The sequence below is a fragment of the Hypomesus nipponensis genome, chromosome 3 (assembly GCF_054491055.1).
Source record: "Hypomesus nipponensis isolate SF chromosome 3, ASM5449105v1, whole genome shotgun sequence".
NCBI classification, from domain to species: Eukaryota; Metazoa; Chordata; class Actinopteri; order Osmeriformes; family Osmeridae; genus Hypomesus; species Hypomesus nipponensis.
This window is the reverse complement of record NC_140363.1, coordinates 8,605,887-8,631,277: the sequence shown is the minus strand read 5'-3', so window position 1 is coordinate 8,631,277 and position 25,391 is coordinate 8,605,887. Positions and strand designations below refer to the sequence as shown.

The window sequence follows — 25,391 nt, the reverse complement described above, 5'->3', positions numbered from 1 at the left end:
AAATCTTACTAGCCAACCCCAAACCACACTTTTCAGACTTACATTTACTCATTTAGCAGACACTCTTATCCAGAGCGACTTACAATAAGTACAAGGACATTCCCCCGAGGTAAGTAGGGTGAAGTGCCTTGCCCAAGGACACAACGCCATTTGGCACAGTGGGGAATCGGTCCTGCAACCTTCTGATTACTAGCCCGACTCCCTCTCTGCTCAGCCATGTGACTCCTATCAGACTTGACTGAAAGTCGATATTGCCGTCACAATATATATTCCTGTCACATACAGACAGTGAACCAGGCTGCACATATGTACATCCCCTCAAGCTAGCCCTAGTTTTGCTGGTGGCAGACACAGTTTACATAACTTCTTTAAATAGTTGGTGAGCCGGGGGGTTGGAGAGAGTATTCCTTGGCAGGGTTCTCTTCCCTGGTTGAGAGAGGGGGTAGTTAGGTGATGCACAAGACAGACTGAGCACAGGACTCACTGGTAAGAGGAGGCCTGGTCCTGGCAGGCACAAACAATCTTCTTAGAGGTCTGTCATGTAGACAGAGGCTTGTGGTCAGGGGCACAGAGGTAGCATTGAGGTGGGGCAGGACAAGAGGATGGGCAGTGGCACCATCACTTAAGGGAGGTAAAGAGTGGTAGACACCTTGAAACTGGCCCAACATTAATAATATATCCTCCTGCTCTATTCAATCGTACTAGATGAGCACTGGCACCTCAATAAAAAGGGCACAATGAGCCCATTCTGTTTTCACTGGAGGTATTGAACAGAGGCTTTAATCCAGGAGGCATCCATGCGAGACATGTAGCGACACTGAGACAGAGGTGGGCAGCCTGGACACCGCAAGCCTCAAGATCCTGTCCAAAACCCCTGGTCCAGGGAGCAGGAAGAGGAATATTACACGTAAAACACACCCTTTTTGTGGTGGCTGGATATTTCAGTGTACAGGGTTAATCTGGGAGCAAATAACTGGTTTAAACTAGACGCTGGTGCAGTTGTGGGTGACTGAAACACCCAGGAGTGGCGTCTACTGCCATCTCGCGCAAACGTAAAAAACATCTGGGGGTTTTATGAGGTTTGGAGGTTATGTCACTGGCAAGCACAACTGTTCATTTGAATGCATTTAACAGTCGTTTAAGTCAAGAAATTGCTTAATGGAATTTAGAGGTTACATTTTTGATCTTGTCACTATCAATAGTTTTGGCTCGTAAACATTGAATTGTCTACTGCAGTTGGGAAACCCATTGAGACACTATTTTTGAAGCAATGTCTGTGTCCACAGGAGGGTGCTGCAAATCAGAAGAAAAACGATATAATTTGGTGTGACTAGATTTGCCTAAATAAACGCTTAGTGCAGTCAGGTTACAAATTAGCAAACAGACATCCAGCCTGCATTATTCCTTTATTCACAGTGCTCACAGAAAAATGGAACACCTTAAGAGAAATCTTACTACCATTTGTAGGCAAAGTTACATTCCATCTCAAATTCAAATAGGGTGAAGCTTCATTATTTACAAAGGATGGTGTTCAGGAAATTGTACTGGCTATTTTCCTTTTTAAATCACCAGTTTGCCTTTTGTTGTTAATCATCAAAACTCACAATTTCAAACTTTTTGTTGCAAGTTATCACAGCTTGATGCAAAATGTTTAAAACATCTTCCAAATTTATTAATTCTTACCAAAACAAAAAGAAAATAAATCAATGTGGTGGTAAACAGGAAACTTCATTTACAACAAGCGGTTAAAAACTTTAGGTACATCTCATGAAGGTCATAAACCAGTAATATCAAAGTCTATACAACGTGCATTACTACAGTTTTGAAATGGTGAAATCTAATGAAATGAGCACCTATGTTTTGTTTTTCTTACATTTAATCTAAAAACTATGTCATTCAGGAATGGTTTTGCTGCCACAGGGGCACTGATAAGGAATTGTAAACAATGTGGTGAACTGCACACTGACAACATCTAGATTTGTCGTAGGACTTCCCTTTGAATCTTGATGTGTCACTCTTGCAGTCTCAGCTACATCCAATTGCCCAACACCAAATACTTCATTTTAAATATGACAACTTCCAACTTCAATACAGTTAGTTATATGGTTACGTGTAAAACAAATACTTACTCACATCCACACATGAAACACACTCACTCACACAATCACATATGCAAAAAAACAGTGATGGAGCATGCCTTCTCTACAAATGCCCTGTCCTTCACTGCAGTTGACTTGGCAGCCATTTATGGATGAAATGGATAGAAAACAGTAAACACCGACAACAAATTAACAAAAGAAATATCCCTGGTTTTAGACAAGTCCTCATTCCTTCAAAACAAACAAACGGGTTCTTTGACTCTCTATTCTGGCGTCTCGTTCTGTGCACTGTGCAGGATCACTCGCTGGAGGCTGGGGCCGCCTCCCCGCCGGCTGCTGACTCGGGCTCTGCGGGTGAGGGCTCCGTCGGCTTCTCCCCAGCAGCGGCCTCTCCCTTCACCTCTTCTACAGCCTTGGGCTCCTCGGCCTTGGCCTCCTCTGCAGGAGCCTCCTTGGCGGCCTCCTCCCCGGCCTCGCTGGGCTTGGCCTCCTCCTCGGTGGCGGCGGTCTCCTCCGTCGCTTTCCCCTCCTCGGCAGGAGCGGCCTCTCCGTCCTCGTTCCCCTCCTCGGACTCCTTCTTGCCTTTCTTGAAGGAGAAGCCGCTCAGCTTGAAGGAGGGCTTCTTGAAAGAGAAGCGCTTCTTCTTCTGCTTGGCCTCGTCGCTGGTGCCTGCTGCCTCCTCCTCCTGCTCCGGCTTGGCCTCCCCGTTGGTGGCGGCCGCGGCTGGCTCCTTCTCCCCTTCCGCAGCTTCTACCTTCTCTGCTGCCTCTTTGGGCGTCTCCTCAGTAGGGGAGCTGCCGTTGGCCTGGACCTCAGCTTTGTTTGTTTCCTCTGTAGGAGAGGCATCTCCATTTGTTTTTGCATGTCCATTCTCCTGAAGGGGACAAATATAGTTAAAAGAATGGATTTGATTCCACCTTTTACCTCTACAAATGCATCTCATGCACCACCAGAAGGTACAAAAGAAATGCTGTGACTTGAACAGCTACTTCTTTGACAGCAACTCCTACAGTTGTATTCTTACTTGAGCCATTGTGTCTAATACAATGCTGACTGTTCATTGGCACTAACCCCTGTAAGAATGGTTCAACAATGCACTTTTGGACCTAGACCATCTGCTGAAGGCCTACCAAGTATGCACTATTTGTATGTTGTTTCTGCTAAATATATGAATGAAAATGCAAAAAGAAAACACACTGAAGCCTCTGGATAAGCTTGTCGAAATATGAAGACAAGAGTACCACCTGCACAAGCAGTAAGTATATGGCATGCCTTTTTTTGCATATGTCTGGTGGCAGCCAATAAGAAATGTCCTTAAAAGTGTGGCAACATCTGTTACTAGGAGAATGAGGACCGATCATTCTGGGGCCTAGCCCTCCGACTACACTTTACAACTAGCAACCACTAGGTGTCGCTGTGGCATTCCAAGAAATGCATCGTAATCAGGGTACGTGCGCCGGAATTCGGGATTAATTAAATGGCCTTCTCTCCTCAATATAACTAAGCCTCTAAAACAACAAGTTAGCGTAAAAATGGCAATGGTGCCAAATATGCCAGTTAAAACGTTACCTTTAGGAAACCATTGAGCCAGCCAACTCTAGCGAATGTCATTGCGAGTAATATTGCAATTGACCGAATTGATCAAGCAAACTATGGCCAGCTTGGCCTGCTTTGTCGTCGCCCCCCCCCCTCATCCTCCCCGATTATCTGTGTATTATTTTCGATCAATTTACTGGTCTTTGAATGGGGAACGAGAGAATGGCAATCTTGCAACAAAGGCGTGGTAACTTGATTAAAATGGTCATGCACGTTGAGTGGCAAGTCTAGACATTTCAGCGTTAATTACTGAAGTTGTCTTGTCTAGTATTGAGGCTTCCTCCAAAAACACAGGTTACACAATGTAACAAAAACATGTAGGCATCGCCACACACAAAATGAAATGTTAGGTAGGCCTATGTACCAAACGTTGCAATGCCGTGTAACTTGATCGTCTCTCCCAAGAGAGAAAACTACCGACTAAATTAGGCATTAGAATCCACAATCCTTACATTAAAAAAAAATCTGGATATTTTAAACATGCCGAGTGTTTAGGATGAAAGGGTGCTGAATATAGCTTTTTCCAAAATGGATACATGTGGCCACTTTCCCTGAATACCGGCGATCATTGGGATGCGCTCAATTGCGCAGGAGCTCGCCATTGGCGCAACACTTTGCCAAATTTTTAGACAAAGACTTACGAATCACCAAATTATTTGCAAATATTTAAGTACCTGTCCGTTTGTCTTGGCTGCAACTGCCGCTTCTTCTGCTGGTTTATCTGCAGCGATTTCTTCTTTAGCACCGGTTTTGGAGATTTGTGCTCCCATGCTTCTAGCCCAACAAAGAAACCCAACCGATCAAATGAATGAACAAAGACCGCAAGCTTCCTTCGAAAATTCTAGTGAGATCCTGAACTCTCCCTTTGTTAAAAGCTTCAGACGCAACTTCAAGCCAGTAGCACGCCACTTGAAATATACAGAGAGCAAAAAGCCGCAAGATTTAATTCAAGGAACAAAAAATTCTTCCAATTTATTCCCCGAAGAGAATTTGAAAATGGAGAAATTGCCCCTGCTGCAAATGAGATGCGGAGTACAACGCCCAAGTCCACTGATGAATGGGCATTCCAGGGTATGACGACACAGCAATCCTCGTTCGACCAATGAGAAGTCTTTAAAAAATAGAGGGTGGGGAGGTTCATGGAGGGCAATGTTAAATTAGACAATGGAGGAAAAATACAACTTGTTTTTATTCACACATTAATCAGTGTCACACAGTAAACAGCCTATCTGTTTTCTTAAACCATTTTCTTCACACCAAATTGTATATTTGCTCCAGGCAACTATGCAATCTCAGAAATGCCTAAATCCTATCAATAGATTTGTTGTTTGTCAACTAATTAGGAGCTTTGTCAGATTACATTCATTTCTCGTTATCTGTATGGCAACAACAATTTTAACGAGTTTGGACGTCGTTGTTGCTATTGTCGGGTTTAACTCATTCAAGATTATGCTCATTGCTACTAGACACAGGGTAAGATTTTGATCATATATCTTTCTGTCAGCTAGAACAGAGGTCTTCAACCCTGGTCCTCAGGGACCCCCTGTCCTGCACGTTTTAGATGTTTCCCTGCTCCAACACACCTGATTCAAATGAATGGGTCGTTATCTAGTAATGCAGAAGCCTGTTAACGACCATTCATTTGAATCAGGTGTGTTAGAGCAGGGAAACATCTAAAACATGTAGGGCAGGGGGTCCCTGAGGACCAGGGTTGAAGACCTCTGAGCTAGAAAGTATACTGCTAATCGAAATACAAGTGCACCCATGTTAAAGTTGTTGAAGCCAGTGATATTAATTAAAAAACTAACGTATATGCCTATTTGTTATTGAGTTAGACATCATCAGGCATTTGTGCTTTGCCAAACAAAAGTTATGCAAAAGGTCATGCATTTACATGCACAGAAACATTTGTTGTCATACACACACTCGATCCCATTTATAACTCTGATATTAGGCTTGTTGCGTCTTGGTAGCATCCTAGTGACCTAAGTGTAGGCCTACACTATTAACTAACGTTTTTACATTCGTGTTTACTGAGGGTTCTAGCTTGCTGATCTACCACAAGTCTTCTCTGTCTCTCAGCCTCAACACCAATCAATGCATGACCTGTATTTCCATGGTAACCTCTGCAAAATGGCTCCTTGATGCAATGCAATCATTACTACATAGAATAGGTTTCAAAAAAGTCAGGTTAGTCTCCAACCATACCCATTTCTTCTGGTTATTTCTATGTTTTATCCTGTTATGATATTGTCAAAATCTTCGGAGATATCCTACCATAGATGTGTAGCAATGCATTTCACTTAAAATGGTTATCAAGAAGGAATTTGAATATATGAAACTGACACTCTTAAGAATCTGTGATGTTCAAACAAAATGTTCATTTAGAGGCAGCTATTCAAAACACCTGTAAAATCTGAAATGTGTGTGTGTGTGCATGTGTGCGTGTCCTTGCAGTTGTTGCCCACTACTGCCCCCCATTGGACAGTGAGAACAGTTCAGCCCGGAGGAAGATTCCGTTTGCATTAGTTTGGCATTTCATTATTAGCGTCTAGTCAACTAACATTGTGTACATCCAAAATGTGATTGATATCAAACTTTTTCAGCGTTACTTTTGACACTTTGTCTAATCAAATAATGCTTTCTTTAGTTCCCCACCCCACTCCTGAAGTCCCTCTGGGGTCCTGTATCTTAAGAATGACTTTTACAAAGATACGGTTTTACCCGTGCCTTACTTTGGTATGGTGTACAGACAAATTCTTCGTTTGGTTATGAATTGGTGATACTTTTGTCAGACACCTGTGTCAAATAACTCTATGTTGTGAAAAGCAATTTGCTAAAGTTGTAGGAATAATAGTAAGAGGGTATTTTATTGTAAATAATAATATTGCATTCTAGGAATGAACTGTAATCCATAATGTGTACATTAGTCCTTAAATAACAGGCATTTAGGTCACTATATCATAGTCCTTTAAATGCCTAGGCCAGTGATGTCGCGTCTGTTTTTTAGTCACTTCACAAATCCGGAGGCAAGACAAAAATGGGTTCGACAACATATTGTAGCCGCCGATTGGCTGTAGAGGCTGTCAATTACAGCTTTGGTCCATGCGAATCCGCATCATATTTTACGCCATCGTCTGTACGCACAGACTGGAGAGGCGCAGGGACGGGCAGGATTCTGTTGTTTTCGCATTGCAAAAGCCTCCCCACATATGTAGCCATTTCGATGCATTTGTTGCTGTAGACCTACTGCTAGAAAACCTAATGGATTAGGCCGCTTTGTCCACGGTAAGCATGTTTTTTGTCTTGAATTTGATGGTGCACCCGCCTCCCTTGCCTAGCTTTAACTGCTCTCTGAATGGGCTACATGGGCGAAAGGGGATACAAAAAAACTGTTGATGAGATTTAACATTGCAGAAAACATCACGCCATGTGTGTTAACTATATTCTCTGATCCGGAAGAAACTAGTGATTTGGATAGGTATAACAGAATGAAAGAACCCATTATTCTAGGGGTGTTTTGCAATGCTGTGAGTCCGGAGGGTTGCTCGATTGCAGTTCTATGGTTGCAGTGGGAAAGGATGCGCTGCGGAGTAGCCAAGGCTACAATACACAATCTGAACTGCTCCGGCGGCCTTCACGGTTTACAAAGGGTTTCTTCCAAATACAATTTATGTTGACTGCACTCAGACACAATCAATTATCTACAAAAAACAGAATCCGGGTTATCACCATCTGTACATTTAGCCATATAGTTTGAAATTACTAAAACGAATACATCTTGGTGCAACCTTGTTGCCATTTCACCACACGTTCACAATTACCTACAGGCTATAGCTTAGTTTTCTGAACAAGACTCAGGAATAAGGCTTTCAAACGTATCGGCTTATACACGGGAGTCAGCGATTGATTACAATTACATTGTAAGGAGTTTCATATGGAGTTCACCTGTGTTACATCATTCAGAATTCGAGTAGGGAGTTGCCGATTGGCCGGTGGATTCCTGTGCCTATGTAAATCACATTTGGCTTGCGTGATATCTCACAGATTTGTCATTGCTTAGACAAATGTAATGAATGCATCTCAATGTCTCGCGAGGATTCCCCAGGCTATTTAAACCACCAGGGATAGACGTGATAGAATGCACAACAGTACGCCATTCATAAAAGGTTCTATTCGTTTTGTGTTTTTATCCATATCTGCAGACCCACTGCATACAGATCATATTTTGTTGTCAATAGAAAGACTGAATCAGACAGAAACAGCAATACTTTTTAAATGTATGAAATGGCAAGTTAGAACATACACCACAATCTCTTACATAATTCACATATAAAAAGTTGCTAACAAAACATTGATCCACCCTATACTTCTGTAGTTGATACCCATCAAAAAAACATTTCTTTACAGTACAAAAGAGCCCTCCAATCTCACATAATGCCTGTCCTACCACTATGTTTTGAACATCATAATTTCCAGAGGGTTCTGACTCCTGACCATATTGCCCAAACCCACTGGCAGGAGACCTGGAAAGAACGTTTGTATTCCAAAGCAGATTCAACATCCACACATCAGGCAGGAAATGACCTGCTAGTGTGGATGTCTGAATAGAAACAGAAACATAGTTTTTCTTTTCCAATAATGCTATCTTACACCATCACAGCTCTCACAACTGTAAGGGTTTAGGGATTTTGGTTTATTAATGGGATATTCTCAGGCCAGTGCAGTGTAATGCTAAAACACAGCTTATAAAAGCCACTCTTTAAATGTGAGCTGTGGGTCAGCTGTGGGCTTTCTGACAACCTTTTTTTCATTCAGTACATGAAGAATGCTTTGAAAGGCTAACACTGCATTGCATTGTGTAGATAATCTTGTGGGCCAATGAAACATGGCCATTGTGTTTCTGTTGATACACTGAATGAACTCAGTTTTTCGAAGACAAGCAAATATTGTAGCTATCCAGAGAATGGGGTCTATGTAAAGGGAGAATGTATAAGCCTGCACTAAAGCAAACTTTGTAAGCTCACTGGTGGCTTTCAGAACCTAGTAAATGGTACACAACTGAAAAACTTTTTTTTGAGCCATTTCACAGTTAAATGGGTGGTGGGTTGTATTATGTAAGTAAATCAAGTCATACTATATTGAGAGCACTTCAGAGAGATGGGAGTGGGAGGGGTGTCCCTGGTTTGTTTCATTAGGCTGCAGAGCAGAATCACCCCATACTTGACAGAGTGACAGGCTTGTAGTTTATTAAATCACATAATGATCTGTGATTAAATAAGCCTGTGCAGATTTAGTTTCCACAGGGTTCAAAAATCAAGAAGAGGGCCGGCCTTGTCCACAAAGGAAAATCATTTTGTGTTTTGATCTGATCAAGGACATGGAATTAATCAAGGCCATGACATGTCCTGTTCTTTGGTGTTCAACACTTCCATCATTAGCTGGGTCATCATATTGTAAACACAAGGAAAAGGGTTAGTTATGAATTGGCAAGACAACAATATGGGTACCATTTACTATAGACTCTGTTTGCTGATGCATGTGACCCCTACCGACACTTTCTATCCTATGTCCAACATGGATCTTCCAGCCATGTGGTAGTAGGTCTGGTTTAGTGAACCCTGCTTGTGAAGGTCTTCTGTGATTTGTTAGGCGATTAAAGCACAGGTCATCCAGATTGCAAAAATAAAGCCGCCCACTTCATGAAATTAATTTACCCCGGTACTCATTCCGGTGTGCCGATTAAGCAGCAAACCTGATCAAGTGCTCAAGGATCAGGATAGGAGCGAGGACAGGAGCTCAACGTGCTCAACAACCATTTACAGTATGGGAAACATTCTACCAGGACTGTTGACAAAGTCTAATCCAGTGCTGTGCAGATTTTTAAATCAAAGTAAAAGCTTCACGTCCATTAGTCTGGCACCAACTATTGATCATCAATAGTAAACCATTGCAGATTCAGGAATCTCTATGCTCACACAGTGTGTGTGTGTATGGGTGTGTGTGTTTATGGCTCTCTGTCGGCTTGAGTGTGAAGTGCTTATTATTCCTACTTACAAAGTCCCAACAAACCCCTACAAACCCCCTTGCCCCTCCTCTCCTCTCGTCCTTGTGCCTTATACTTTTAACAGTGGAACATTTTACAATGGTGTCCTCACTGGAGGCTCCTCATTATGGCAGTTTGGTCCTCCTCACAGAGGCAAGATGCTTGTTTGGTTCTGAAAATAGCCTGACTCGCCTCTTTGTTATGCCAAGGTGGTCATGCGATACCCTGCACCACTGAGGGTGAAAACCCCCTCGGCTCTGATGCCACCATCTTTTGAGAGGAGTGTTGTGCCTGAGGTTCCGCTGGCGAGTGGGCCTGTGCGTCTGTCATGGCACAGTGCTAGGAAGTGCCCCGAGAACTGGACCTGGAGATTGTGCATGTGTGGTTTAGTCAGAGTATGTGTTTGGTCTGAATCAGAGCCTTTCCATATCTCTGGATTTGAGTGGGGCACGTGTAGCTGAAGAGCTAGTTTTTGTGAAATATTGTAGCCTATGAAGCCATTTGAAAATGTTAACAACCTACAGCAGTCCACCTATCTTGAGCATTTAGCTGGAAAGTTATATCTGAATATGTAGAACACTTCACAGTGTAGTCCATCATCTTCTTGCTTTTCCAAAATGTCTGATTTCCGTTGTCTTTTCCTGTAACTTTACCCATAACACCCAAATGGATGCAGGCATGGTTCATTCATTCATATGCAAATGGTTATTAAGCCAAAGCACATTATCAACACAGTAGGTCGACAAAGAATTACATGTAGACAATGACGAATGCCCTAGTTTCCTGCTATGCTTATTTCAAAGCTCTCCTCGTCCCAGGCCTAGTTACTTATAGAAGAATGTTTTTTTTTTTATCCCTATGGGGAAAATGATGACATCACAATCCTCCTTCACTCATCATTCCCCATTAAAACGGTTGCAGTGTGATATGGCATAATACCTAAAGATGCCTCCTAAGAAGGAGCATATACTGTACATATACAGTATGCTGATGGATATGAAAATGTACATAGAGAAAGATTATCCTATCATTTACAGATTACCAGATTTGAATGTCATCAAAGCATCATGGTTGAGTAGAGGATTATACAGGAATGGTCATCGTCATATCCTTCTCTCTTTTCATTTCAAACTGTAATGAATCAAATAAATCTGCCTTGTATCTGCAGTGGCTCCGTTGTGCTCTGTGCTAAGCAATGTGGACGCAATAGAGAACTGGACACAGTGACACAACAGCGTCCCATAGGTAAGTGCCAAAGCACCGTAGTAAATGTGTCTGTGCTCGTCTGCCCAGTAGTGGTGGGTGTTTTAACAATGGTCCTAAGAAATGTTCAGACTGCAGTTTTAGAAGCTGTACCTTGAAGGAAAACATGCATACATTTCAGGAATGATGCAAATATTCAGTTTTTCAAATTTTACGCAAGTTAGCAGTTCTGCAGTAGCCTGTTTTAGCAGCGGTATGTTGTAAACAACACATCTGTTAGCGTTTTCTCTGCAGACTTTCCTGTCCACAGCTTGTAAAGCCCGGCTAGGCTGTGCAGTCTTGGAGGATCACAGTCTCTCCTGACTGTTCTGCTTTCGCTGTTCCCCACAGAGTTACAGCAGCATCGGGGACTAGAACTTGTTTAGAAACCGACACCACCGAGAAAGTGATGCTTATCCTTCCCGTCTGGAATCAGTAGTAGTAATTGGGATTCAGGTTTGCAAATACATTGACATTATAGGAATGTGTCATTCACTCGCATTATTACCAGTTTTGTTGACGGCGTCTATGTTGTTCAGGTGCTGGGGTTGTTTTGGTTAGATTCAACAAAGCCAGGTTTTTTTTTAGCTGATGAAATACCTGGAAAAGAAACAGCTTGCTGCTGGCATCGTTCCATTACTTTGATAAGGATGTATTGTTGTCATCACTGTCCAGGGGCAAAGACCTTGACCTTCTATTTTCAATCTGCTTTACCAGTCTTGCCATTTCTCACAAGACGAGCCTGTGACTAGTAATGCTGAGCCACTCTGACATAATGGTGTCAGCACCGGTGACCCATTCCCACCCCGACGGGGCTGTGGGTTGAGAACACTGGGTCTGGGGTCTGTGTATTGTCTTCTACTTGGCTTCAACCGGGGTTGTCAAAGTGTGCCCTCAGCAGTGGAAAGCTAGCCAGTGTAGTTCTCCCCGGCCACAGTGGTGGAGGTAAACAAGATGGAATGAACGTTGACGCTGAAGTCACCTGGTGGTGATGGAGGATGACTCTTCACGTTGTCCAACCGGCGAGGCAGGTTATCCAGTTGCTCAGGCTCTTGGAGTTTAGGGGAGAGCTAGAAATCTGGAACATGCATTAGTCTCATTAGTTCCTTCAAGACCGCAAAGTTTTTTGAAGCTTAGCTTCAGAGAAGCCAAATTGGTTCTTTCAATGGAGCTCTACCGCCTTAAGGCTGGGAGCTGGGCTGTTTGACTGATTTCGTTTTCTGATTCTCTGTGTGTGTGTGTGTTTGTGTGTGTGTGTGCGCATGTGCGTGTGTGTGTGTGTGTAAGAGAGATAACTATACAAGCAAATAAACCATTTATAAATAAAATGGTTTATTTATAGTAGGGCCTAGACCTCATGAAACAGTCAACAATTAAGTATTTCTGCCATCTCATAAACACAACTACTGAGCATACTTTTTTTTCTCTGACTGTAATATTGCCTAACAAGATTATTAAGGTTGTTAAACCTGGATGACATACTTTAAAGAATACCCATAACATTCTTCATACACAAATATAGTCCTGCTGTAGTTAACATAATCAAATTAGTTGACTTGTCATGCTAGGGTGTAATACTGTATACATTACCAATTCATATCTCGAGTCTTCTGTATAATCAGTAATGGGATTTGACATTATGTTTTCATTTCTTTCTAACTGGTACAATTGTCTGGTTTGCCCTGGTGTCTCCCCAAGGAAAATCCACCATAATGGAATTTTGAATCATGGAATGCCTTGAGACCGTTTTCCTTTTGGCTCCTTTCTAATTTTCTTGTCTCTCCTCCACTTTCCTTCCCCTTCGTTTGCTTTCGTGTCCTCTTTCCTCTCCTCTCCTCCCCTGCAGACAGTAGAGAATGGGCTGTGTCCAATGTAAGGATAAAGAAGCAGCCAAACTCACAGACGACAGAGAGACCAGTCTCACCCAGAGCTCGGGGTACCGCTATGGAGCCGACCCCACGCCTCAGCACTACCCCAGCTTTGGGGTCACCACCATCCCCAACTACAACAACTTCCACGCCGCAAGCACACAGGGGGTGACCGTGTTCGGAGGGGTGCACACATCTTCACAGTCCGGGACACTTCGATCCCGTGGAGGGACAGGTGAGAGGTTGGGGTGTGGTCAGGATTTCCTGTTGTTGTTGTAAATGTATGCTGTATTAACTAGGATGAGTGTCCATTGGCTGGGAGTTTGTGGGAAAGGCAATGGCCAAAGGCTTTCAGGCTCTCATTAAAAGACACCTTTTGCAAGCCCTAACTTCAGACATTGCGCTGAATTGTGTAAATCTGATGAAGGGTAGAGTAACAGGTTTGCAGTCTCTCTCACAGACTTTGTAGATTGGAAAATCTGATCTGATATGTGCATAAATGATCAACTCCCCACTGCTTTGATGAAAACTACTTGAGGTGAAATCTGACACAAATCTATGCGCTGCAGAGTCAGCACTTCCAACTCTTGAGATTGTTTGTGTGAAAACATATCTTCTCCAGGGAAGTCTTAGCAAATCAGCATTTTGAAGATTCTAACATTACTATTTATCATTGACAAGGGTATTTATCCTTCTTAAGGAAATGTTGCAAGTAGACTTTTCCAAAGGTTAGAGAGGTTACAAATCGCATCTGACTTTAGCTCACTAGTACAGGAGACATATTAGATGTGACATCGTCAGGTGCGGTTGAAGGGTCAGTGGAGCAGTGGAACTAGCATGACTGCATGGGGATTCTTCTTAGCAAATCAGGAAATTAAATCACTCTTCCAGTTCCAGATCTATTGAGGGATGGATTGATACACGGGGGAAATATCAAATCACATGTGAGACTTACCATAACCATAAACTGTTCATGGTTGACTGAACAGGAAGCTAGTTTCCTTTTAAAAGCTGTTTTGTGATCAGACCCAAATTACTCTTGGGAACAGCACTCAAAAGCAGCAAGTATTCTCAGGACTTTCATCAGCTATGAGATGATATGTTATGTAGGTGATATGCTATGGGAATATACTGACCCCACAGGAAACTCTACTCAGTAACTCAAGCTTATAAAAGTCTGACTGTCTGTTTTCTATGCGTGTCATCCATCTGTCTTTGTGTCCTGTAGGAGTCACTCTGTTTGTGGCTCTGTACGACTATGAGGCAAGGACAGAGGATGACCTCAGCTTCAGGAAAGGAGAGAAGTTCCAGATTCTAAACAGCACGTAAGTGTGAAAGCATCCCAGTGATGACAAGACCACGGGCGGGGATGTGTGTGTGGGAGGTGGGGGTGGCGGGAGTTGTTTTCACGTGTGTGTTTTGTTCCATATGCTTTTTTTCTGTTCATCTTCTGAAATCATGGTTGTACGGGACCGTTGTGGGGTTGATAAGATAGGATAGGCTTATTAGAATGTGTGGATCATTTGTGAGTTTTGAAAAAACATTCTTCCTTTTTCTCTCTCTATCACTCTCTCTTCAACCCTCTAACCCACTTCCCTTTTCCTTTCTGGCAGTGAGGGGGATTGGTGGGAGGCTCGTTCTCTCACTACGGGTGGGACTGGTTACATTCCCAGTAATTACGTGGCTCCAGTGGACTCCATCCAGGCCGAGGAGTGAGTCTTTAACATATTCAGCCCTAAAACATACTCACAGACACGCGCACACACCCCTCTCAGCTCCTAAACACAGAGCAAAACATCTTGCAGTACATTTGGAAAATGCCGTTTTGGATCTAAAATACTAACTCCGTACTTTCCACTACAGCTGGTACTTTGGTAAACTGGGCCGCAAGGATGCAGAGAGGCAACTGCTGTCCAACGGCAACCCCAGAGGAACCTTCCTCATCCGAGAGAGTGAAACCACTAAAGGTACTGCACAGATACATGAGAAATACAGATCTCCTATTTGATAAGCCCACACACACACACACACACACCCCACACACGCCCATGCTCTGATGTAACTGTGGGACCATGTGTCTGGGTCAGGGGCCTTCTCACTGTCCATCCAGGACTGGGATGACATCAAAGGAGACCATGTGAAACACTACAAGATCCGCAAGCTGGACAGTGGCGGCTATTACATCACCACCAGGGCCCAGTTTGACACTCTGCAGCAACTGGTGCTGCACTACTCTGGTGAGACTCACTGTGGACCTGGAAAACAGTTACACCACCAGACATAACAGTCCAGCACACCCAATGCATTGTGGAGTTGAAAGCATCAGTAATCTGGGTTTTCTGCTGCCCAAGAGAACTGACTGTATCTAACTATAGTCAGGAATATGAACAGTATGTTGATGTCCCAAGGCTACAGTAGCACCAGTTAATTGGCCACAAGGACAAAACGATAGAAGAAGAATTCGAAATGTGTACTTGTTCTCTGCGCTACGGAATTGTCAATAAAGTGAATATGTTCCAGCCAGAGCAGCGGGGCTGTGCTGCCGCCTGATCGTTCCCTGCCACAAGGGCATGCCCCGCCTGGCCGACTTGTCCGTCAAAACCAAAGACGTGTGGGAGATCCCGCGGGAGTCGCTGCAGCTCATCAAACGTCTGGGCAACGGGCAGTTTGGAGAGGTCTGGATGGGTATGTGTTACTGGCCATGGTAGGCTACCATAGGGTAAAGCCGACCATCTGTATTTTTGTCCTGATTGATATAGGCTAGTAGTGCTAGTAGTGACCTAAAGCAGACTGCCAGGACTAGGAACAACACCACGGAGAATATGAATCGAAAAAATAGAATGTAAACAGGACATGTATGTATACTAGTGTACAGGTCTGTGTCTGATTCACTTTCTTGGTCTGCTCTGTTCTAATGCCACGGGTATCTTGATCATGGGTATAATTGGATTCCAGATGTAATGTGTATTTATTTGATTGGACGGTTGAACATTAGATTAGGAGTTTTTGATTAAATTCACTTCCAAGCGTTGTTGAGATTAAACGTGAAATAAGGCACTGACTGTGTGTCCTAGAGTGTTTTTTAAATCGTTCTATTCGACGATCTATCCGGTAGCGTTTCCAATCGTGTTAAAGGGAAGGTTTTTCATGTCACTACTGATTTAAAATAAAGCCTGCGCATGTCTCCCTCTCCTCCCCCCCTCCACACACACCCTCCCCCCCTCCTGGCAGGCACGTGGAACGGCACCACCAAGGTGGCGGTGAAGACCCTGAAGCCGGGCACCATGTCTCCCGAGTCCTTCCTGGAGGAGGCCCAGATCATGAAGAAGCTGCGTCACGACAAGCTGGTGCAGCTGTACGCCGTGGTGTCGGAGGAGCCCATCTACATCGTCACCGAGTACATGAACAAAGGTGGGGACAGAGATACGGATACTAACCCTCGAGCGCGATCGATCGCTCGCTCCGTTTCTCTCTTTCCCTCATCTCTCACTCCTTGTGGTGTGTGTGTGTTAGTGTCATGTTTGGCACGTCATAACGAGTCATGGAAACACTCACACCCATGTTGTCACAATTTAGGCCTGACAGATGTTTTTTAGTTTTTGCTGTAGTTTTGCGTTGATTTTTTCAGTTCCCCCAGCGACCGCTCTCAAAGCGCTCTGATCAATTCCAAGCTTGAGCAACGGCTGCTTTCAATTTAGACTCAAATCTAGAGTTTAGCGTTCGCCGGGCAGGTGACCATCTGTGACTATAAGTCTACTCATATGTCTCTCTCTCTCTCCTACTCTCTCTATCTCTCCCTCTCTCTGTGGACACCAGGGAGTTTGCTTGACTTCCTGAAGGACGGAGAAGGACGAGGACTGAAGCTTCCCAACCTGGTAGACATGGCTGCTCAGGTATCTCAGCTCCTCCCAGAAACAGACTTTTTTGGATACATAGCACTTCATGCCCAATTGCTAGCAAAGATCTTCTCCTAGATCTCATTATGATTACTACCTCAGCCATCTTGAAAAAAGCATCACATGGACTTGACTGAAATGATCGACAATCTAACATAATTTCCCAGGTGGCAGCGGGCATGGCGTATATTGAGAGGATGAACTACATCCACAGAGACCTGCGCTCTGCTAACATCCTGGTTGGAGACAGCTTGGTGTGTAAGATCGCTGACTTTGGTCTGGCCAGGCTCATAGAGGACAATGAGTACACAGCCCGACAAGGTATAAATCCCTTCTACAGTGGTCTGGATTAATGAATGATGATGATTATGATGATTACAACAATGATGGCGACAATGAGCTTACCTGAGCAACTATTTTGTAAGCAACAGTGGGGATGCTGTGTGTAGGAGACATTTGAGAAACCTTTGCACTCACTCTCACCTAAGCAAGATAATCTTAATGTTAAATGAATCCGGTTCCATTGCATGATTGTAACGGTAGGCCATGTAATCTTTCATGCTCAGTGAAGAAGCAGACAATACATTACAGGATGTGGAGGAAGACTAGAGGGCAGGTCTCTTTATATCTGTCAGTCACATTGAAGGCACACCCTGACCCAAATGAACTCTATTCCCTGAGGTAGCTGACTAAGAGCATACCAGGCAAACCTCCACATCAAATGTCTCCCTGTGAACATGATAAGACTCCTGTTTGTTTAAACTGGTTAGGATTAGGCACAGGAAGAAAATACAGGAAAAAGAATATTACAAAAACTGAATGGGAGTAATAAGAATTGAAATAATAAATTCCTTCCCCCATAAACAAGTGTTATATGTATCGTGTAGACTGTTGAAATGGTGGTGGATGAGGAAAACCAAACAGTACATTGGCCTACTTATTGCTCACTTTCATTCAAAACACCCACTAGACACAAGTACTATACTGCTCCCCTTTCTAATGGACTCCTACAGGATGGTTTACTGATTACTGATTGTTTCCAGGTGCTAAGTTTCCCATTAAATGGACAGCACCGGAGGCTGCTCTCTATGGGAAGTTCACAATCAAGTCAGACGTGTGGTCGTTTGGCATCCTGCTCACAGAGCTGGTCACCAAGGGCAGAGTGCCCTATCCAGGTGCGTGTGTGTGCACAACTGTGCACAACTGTGCAAATTTGTGTGTAAGGGTGTGTGTTTGTGCATCGTGTTCCAAGACTGTAAAGATACTTCAATATCACACTGTAAACAACCAAACAATGTGTCCAGCCTGTCTTTCTGTATCCAACCAACCCTAATGATGTGCTGTATCAATCTAGGTATGAACAACCGTGAGGTGCTGGAGCAGGTGGAGCGAGGCTACAGGATGCCCTGCCCCCAGGACTGCCCCATATCCCTGCATGAGCTCATGGTGCAGTGCTGGAAGAAGGACCCAGAGGAGAGGCCCACGTTCGAGTACCTGCAGGCCTTCCTGGAGGACTACTTCACAGCCACCGAGCCACAGTACCAGCCCGGGGACAACCTCTGAGTGATCCATCCCTACCTGCCCCTGTCTCAACCAGCAGAGGGCACCATCACCACCACCTTCACCATCACCACTCAATCTGTCTGCAGTGAGATGAATGACTTGACAGACTGACAACCTATGTCCGGTACAGGGACCCTAGCCTCCGCTGCGATGCAAAGACAACTTAATATCACTTTCCAACTTCCAGTTCCCTCTCTGAGATTCTTTCTCGTTTTCTGACTTGACCCGCACCATCTTCCATTGAGAGGGATATGCATTCAGTACTGACCAGACTAAGACCCATCAAAGTGCTGTTTGAGGAAGCCTGGATGGTACTAGGTTTGAACGGGTGTGGTGGAAGGGATGAGACATGTTGTGTACTTGTATTTAGTGTAAATATAAAATGCTTGTTTACTTATCCCTGTTATTTTTTTTTTCTGTTTACTTTTATTACTTTTGATATTTTGGAAATGTGTGGATTTTTTTTCAATCCAGACCAAGATTAGTGAGAATTATGGTTTGTAGCGACGTGTGCCAGTCACAGTTGAAAACGAAAATGGTCATTTTAAGTGTAGGAATGATTCTCGTTTGAAATTGTGCATTGGAATATCCCGGAAACCTCTCTCTGGGAGTCAACCAACCTTTTTTACAAGGTTGATAATGATAACTCTTATTGTCTTCTCAAGGAACTAGATGTATTATAGCACCCGTTCTTGCCTTTTTATGTTTAGTAATACTCCTAAAATGTAAGGGAATGCCTTCATGCTTTCTGAACACAAAATGCCTATATTGCATCATGAACCTCTTTCCTCACCAGACTTGTATGGCATCTGCACTGTCAGTGCCTCCATCTGTATTTGTGCTTCAGCCAATGATTTTGAACCAGCTTAGAGTAACCTTAGTTCATAATAGCGTCTTGCTGTTGTGAGGAGGGATTGCAGCCCTTTACACACAGTGACAGATTGTTAAGCCGATTGCTTATAACAATAATATTTTAAATAGTGTATGTTTGTTGCATATTGTAATGGCAGCAGGCTGTGTAAGAATTATGCTTTGAACATACAGTATGTCCTTTGCTTATAAGGCCAAACCAACATAAACTGCCATTTTAATGACTGGAATGAAGGATAAATATTTGTTTCTCAATCATGTGTATTTGGAAATAATGTGTTGTGTATGTGAGACCAAACAGGTTAAGTTAATGTGACTGATACTGTCTTTAACCTCAGATGCCTAGCTATAGGTTCTTAACACAGTCCCAAGTAACACTTGTTGTAATGGATCATGCTCTGACAAGACAAGACAACCCAGAATTTGACGCCATCTCTATTTGAGTATTTACAGGTTTGTTATTATCGTTTTGTGGGAAGGAACTGGTCAGAGAATCCATAGTTTTGCATAATTTATTTAACACCGCCCAGTAGATATTTGGGATATGATTTGGTCCCTATGTTATTTATAGTCTTTGTCTCAGTTATACACAACTGGTTTTGAAATAAACAACCTACCATAACTTCCATGGCAACTGTTTTTTTTGTTTTTGTTCTTCTTTTTACCAGCTTTGCACACATTTTCACAGAGACTGAATTGACTGAATTTCAATGTACCATTGCACAATTTAATAATAATGAGCAGTAAAATATATTGGTCAGGTCTGATACAGAAAAGACACCTGACAATTTCAGTCATATTTCTCAATATATACTAGTTAGACACAAAAACCAAAAAAGTTAAAAAGTGAAGAAAAAATGTACAACTGCTTTAAGAAGAATAATTACAATAATTAATATAATAAATTCTCAACATGTAACGTTTATATTGCCCGCAAATACAGAAGATGAAAAGAAAATCTTGGCTGCCTATAGGACTTTTGCACAGTAGAGACACACTAGCAAAGCACCAGATAAAAAGCTTTAAATAACATCCCAAAAATCACAATAGCAACAAATAAACTAATGAACAACATTCATTTTAGAATTATTATAATATCAAAAATAATTATTTAAGTCCCATAACCCTCTAATAACCCTAACAGGTCTCTAGAATTTGACAACTGGTTTACAGATTACAGCACACAATGGTTTTGCGCTTAACAAAATACTACCCTAGTAAGTAAGTTAAGTCTATTTGTATAGCACCTCTAGCAGATAAAAATCACAAAGTGCTTCACAACAAAATGCAATAAAACACTACATATAAAGAACACAGGAACATTTGAAATAGAAAAACATGACAGACAAGCACAACAACCCCCCAACTAACTAAAAGCCTGCTTGAATAGCGAAGTCTTGATTTGCTTTTTAAAAGCTTCGACAGAAGTTGCACACCGTAGAAAGGGAGGAAAGGCATTCCACAGCCCGGGCCACTGCTCGGAGCGATCTACAGGTAGGAATACATGTTACACTATTGTAACTAGGGTGTTGTAATAAAACACTTTTACTCGTAGATTTTGTGAATGTATTCTGCATAAAATGGCACAGGTGGCTGAGCATTCACAGCAGAGTGGCCGTGGCCGTAGTTTATTCTGAAGAGGTTCTACGTCTGCAGGTTGTGCTGCATGTTCGATCCACATTTCATAAGTTATAATAACCTAGGTAACAGCGAGGAACATAGCCTACTCTTGTCTCTAGCATACGTATCATATGTTTTAGAGCATATAGTTATATAGTAAGTTTACATTCTAAGCATTCTTTACTTGCTGTGTGTTCTGTCGACTGATACAAAACACAGAAAAAGGCATGCAACTAGTTTTTCCTCTTTTTCCCCACGTGAGACTGTTGATGGCAGCGGACCCTACATAAACTTGCAGTGTCGAGTTCAACTCCGATCTCCTTCGCCTCATTGGATGATGCACGATTCAATATTTGCATACTAACACAGCTTATAATGACGCCCTATTCTAGCCCGAGAGGAATTTCTCGAAAGGTAAGGGTGTTTTAGGACTGTTTGGGTGTTTATCGGACTTAACATAATTAACTTAACATAACTTAACAACTAAAGTTTGCCTGCTTAATAGTAACTTTATGTTTAAAAGGACACTGAGTCAGAACAATGGAGGCCCACTCCTACTGACAGTTGTTGCAGCATTTGAATCATTAATCATATAGTATGGTATTTTACTCAACAACTGTTTTGACAGTTTTTAATGTTTTATTTAATGTTCTTAACTGTTTTTAAATCATGTTTTTCTTTTGCATTATGTTTTGATGTTTTTAATGGTTTTATGTGAAGCACTTTGCATTGCCTTGTTGTTGAAATGTGCTATACAAATGATCTTGATAGTATAGGTAAACCTTTTTCTTGGTGATCCAGGCAAGAACATCCACATCCTGTTTAGGTGTGACTACAATAGACTTTTAGAATTGTGAATATGAAGAACTATATTGCTTACTTTTGTAACGGGTGTGAATCAGTGAAATTCACTCCTCAAGTATATAAAAGGCCACCTGCGTCAACGAAGAGCTAGCTATTCGTTTGCGTAGCTGGTAGTGGTCGCGCTTGGCAAGTCAGAGGTGGCATGTTTGAGCCCAGCGAGTGGTGAACATCGGTCCGTAGACCTTGTGACGGAGCATGGCCACGTCTGTTACATACCTGTCACACTATCATGCTTTATTGTTAGAACCTTGTTACCATGTCCCAAAATAATTAGCCAGGATTTTTACATCTCTCCATTTACTGGTCCCTTTTACAGGTTTCTGTTCCCATCAAAACATTGACATCAAGATGGAGAAATACTATTTCAACTCAAAGTTAAACGTTTTTTCTAATTCAAACAAATGTGCAGAAGTTGGTGGACACCATATAACCTCGGCTGTGCAAGCAAACCAAATGCCCCTGACCTGTGCTTATGCTGTTACGGGCTGCTGTAGGGCTTGGGAAAATCACAATCCATCTGTACACACAAACAAAACAGTATGCATGGGTCCATGCTCTCACAGAGAGCCCCCGATGCCAGGACAGTCTGCTCCCCCTCCACAGCAACTGAAACAGACTGAAGCACAAAGGAGAGTGACGAGTCACGATAATATGCCTCACCTTCACAGAGAACACCCAGAAGATCATGTTAGTGGAGCTGGTGGCAAGAACAGACAGGTACAACAAGGAAGGTCATGCGGGAACTGCGTGGTTGGTGCTCTTGGTCAGGCTGAGCCCTCAGGACAGCCCAGGCAGGACACAGAGTCTGTGGGCCAACAACATGGAGACATGGAGGAGGATCTGGATCCTCCCTTACCACTCAGGTCTGATGTTGGCTATCAGTATCACCTGCAACCCTACTGTTCTACTCCATACCACCACGCTGACCCCTACGGTAAGGACCTGCCACATATATGGAATAATTTATTAATTTTACAGTGTTTTTTTCTAGTTTTGTTTTCTTGTTTTGCATGTAAAATATCACATTTGTGTTTGGTAATGTATACTGGGGCTCCCCAACCCTGTTTCTGGAGAACGTCAGCCCAGTATGTTGCAACTACAGTGAATCAGCTTGTCAAACAGCTTATATGAATAATCAAGTGTGCTTCATTACATTTAGATGGAAAAAACCAACTAGACGACATCTGTCTAGAAACAAACAAATGTTGAATGGATGACAGATATGAATGACAAATGTTATCAGCTTAAATAATGTTTGCCCATAGGCCGCCGTACCGTTGATGCTAGGTTGTATCCCCCTGCTGAGGGAGGGTGGAGGGAAGCTGAGGAGCAGTTTAATAACTATCCACCCCACCACTGTCACTGGCCCACTCCCTATCCACACAATAGAGGCCAGCCTGGCCCGCAAGCCTGGTAAGTTGAGCCGTGGGGGTGAGAGACAGGAAAGAGGAGGCAGGAGGAATGCTCCTGTCAAGATATTTGCATATTCTCCAGCTCAGAATGTCATGTAGAAATGGCATGCAAATTTGTACACATTCTGATCCTTCTTATCTTATCCTCACATCCTAGTCCTTTAAGGTCACCATATGTTGTTTGCTTTACCTCTAAGGGTTCCACAGCTTCAGGGAAACTTTGAGAGTTATGGCCTTCTGAGATCCAGTTACTCAATCAACATGCCACAGTACTCCACTCCCCCTGTAGAGGGCGTGTTTCAGGTCAGCGTCAAGAATGTGGCGGCACAGGAAGAGTCAAACCCTTCAGGGGGGGCTGCAGGGGGCATGTCTGATCCTCTGGAAAAGAGGAGGACAATCAGTCTGCCTGACGAATGTCGTAAGTCACAACATAAGAATGCATACCTGTATCACGGTTTCCTCTGTTGTCATGGAGATAAGATGAAGTTTGATTTACTTGACACTCAACCTTGAATGATGTTAAAATACGTGTTATGACATGTTTTAAACATTTACTAGTCATACTTTTTTGCCCAGGAAACATTTTTGTGACCTATTCTGAGGATGCATCTGCAGAAATGGTTCCTTTTGTAGAATACCTAACAAAGCAAGGCTTCCGATCAGCGGTGAGGGTTTTTTTCTCACAGTCAAGAGTTTTCTTTTGACAATCAATTCAGAAGGGGTGTCATTCTGTTCTATTGTGTTAATGTTCCATCCAAAATTATTTATCTGATGTTCACAGATTGACATTTTTGATAACCCCATCAGACGTATGGACATCAACAAGTGGATGGACAGCTACCTAAAAGATGTAAGTTAACAGGATGCAGTTGATTAATTAGGTCTGTCATATTCTATGTACTCTGTAGTTTTGTATCCTATTCCTATACCTGATAGATATATGCACTATGGAGTGGTCATGAAAGAAATCTGTAATCTATGCTTTTTATTACAGCAATCAGTGATTATTATTATTGCCATCAGTCCCAAGTACAAGGCCGATACTGAGGGCTCTGGTGTGGACAGACATGGACTACACACCAAGTACATTTACTCTATGGTGAGAGAGATAAAAATGTGTTTGTGTTCAATCTAAATATACTGAACACTTAATGGTGCTGAGAAACCAAAAGTTTGAAATGTGTTTTGTTGTTGTCTCAAGGTATCATTGTTGTGTTTGTCACATAGATGCAGAATGAGTTTATTCAACAAGGAAGCCTGAATTACAGATTTGTCCCTGTTCTTTTTCTCAATGCAACTCTGGTAAGAAAAGTCAAAAGCTGACTTTCTAATTGATAAATGATCAAATAGCAAGTGTTACTACTGTCTTTCTTTCTTTCATTACTGTTAAGCCTTTCTCTCTTTTATCTCTGTTTCTTTTATCTCTGTTTCTTTTATCTCTGTCTTACTTGTTCTCTCTCTCTCTCTCTCTCTCTCTCTCTCTCTCTCTCTCTCTCTCTCTCTCTCTCTCTCTCTCTCTCTCTCTCTGTCTCTCTCTGTCTCTCACACACACTCTTTCAGAAGCACGTCCCAGGCTGGCTTCAGAACACACATGTGTACCGCTGGCCCCAGGACAAAGAGGACCTCCTACTGCGCCTGCTACGAGAGGAGCGCTACGTCGCCCCTCCGGTCCCCATGGAACTAACCCTCATCATCAGGCCTGTAGTCTCTGGCAGCCATGTCACCCTCTAAACATCTGTAGCTCAAACCACTGTGAACACCTGTGTGTGTGTTTGAATGTCTGTAAATCATACAGATGTCTTTGGGGAGTATTGTGACATGCTTGATTGATTACGTCTGCTAGAATCAATCACCCATGTGGTAAGAAAGGGGACTGAGTGTCTGTTACATTCACAGGTCATGCTGTCATTTACTTACCTGCTATTTGATTATCGTTGTGAAATACATTTTCTCTTCTTTTTTTCATTTTTGTTTGATAAATAAAGATTCATGTTCTGTGATTTTTCAGTTCGGCAACACAGTGCTCATGGTCTTTTCATTTTATTTGAGACTAAAAGAGTTGAGAGAGTTCCCTGCGGTCTGGGACATTGTTCCTAGCATGTCAAAACGGGTAGTATTTACAATGTAATGTATTCTATTTATCTGAAGGTCAATACCTTTGGGATGCAGTTACGGTGGAAACACACGTTATTATTTTTATTTTTTGGGTCACACATTCTGACGGCCGTCAGAAATGGTAAACTCTGTGGTATTGGCTCTGTGATGACTCCAAATCAGAAAACATGGATCCAGATTAGTGTGAAGGGATGAAATAA

General features: G+C 42.7%; 3 protein-coding genes across 3 annotated transcripts; 2 read left to right on the top strand and 1 right to left on the bottom strand.

The window, feature by feature from the left end:
* Positions 1-1,389: 1,389 nt before the first annotated feature.
* marcksb (myristoylated alanine-rich protein kinase C substrate b) lies at positions 1,390-4,722 on the bottom strand. Its single transcript, XM_084683223.1, has 2 exons — positions 4,370-4,722; positions 1,390-2,973 (listed from the first exon to the last, which is right to left on the bottom strand). The coding sequence occupies exons 1-2, from the start codon at positions 4,463-4,465 to the stop codon at positions 2,398-2,400; spliced, it is 672 nt and encodes a 223-aa protein (XP_084539349.1). The 5' UTR covers positions 4,466-4,722; the 3' UTR covers positions 1,390-2,397.
* A 2,132-nt stretch (positions 4,723-6,854) lies between these two features.
* On the top strand, positions 6,855-19,792 carry fyna (FYN proto-oncogene, Src family tyrosine kinase a). Its single transcript, XM_084675304.1, has 13 exons — positions 6,855-6,983; positions 10,910-10,986; positions 12,830-13,086; positions 14,080-14,176; positions 14,465-14,563; positions 14,715-14,818; positions 14,939-15,088; positions 15,372-15,536; positions 16,083-16,262; positions 16,668-16,744; positions 16,915-17,068; positions 17,791-17,922; positions 18,102-19,792. Exons 3-13 carry the CDS (start codon positions 12,840-12,842, stop codon positions 18,308-18,310), a joined length of 1,614 nt encoding a protein of 537 aa, XP_084531430.1. The 5' UTR covers positions 6,855-6,983; positions 10,910-10,986; positions 12,830-12,839; the 3' UTR covers positions 18,311-19,792.
* Positions 19,793-21,069: 1,277 nt separating this feature from the next.
* Positions 21,070-25,084, top strand: LOC146299670 (E3 ubiquitin ligase TRAF3IP2-like). The gene is made up of 9 exons (XM_084683387.1): positions 21,070-21,214; positions 21,981-22,598; positions 22,930-23,077; positions 23,274-23,494; positions 23,653-23,741; positions 23,858-23,926; positions 24,071-24,175; positions 24,304-24,378; positions 24,637-25,084. The coding sequence occupies exons 2-9, from the start codon at positions 22,013-22,015 to the stop codon at positions 24,805-24,807; spliced, it is 1,464 nt and encodes a 487-aa protein (XP_084539513.1). The 5' UTR covers positions 21,070-21,214; positions 21,981-22,012; the 3' UTR covers positions 24,808-25,084.
* The last annotated feature ends 307 nt before the right edge of the window (positions 25,085-25,391 follow it).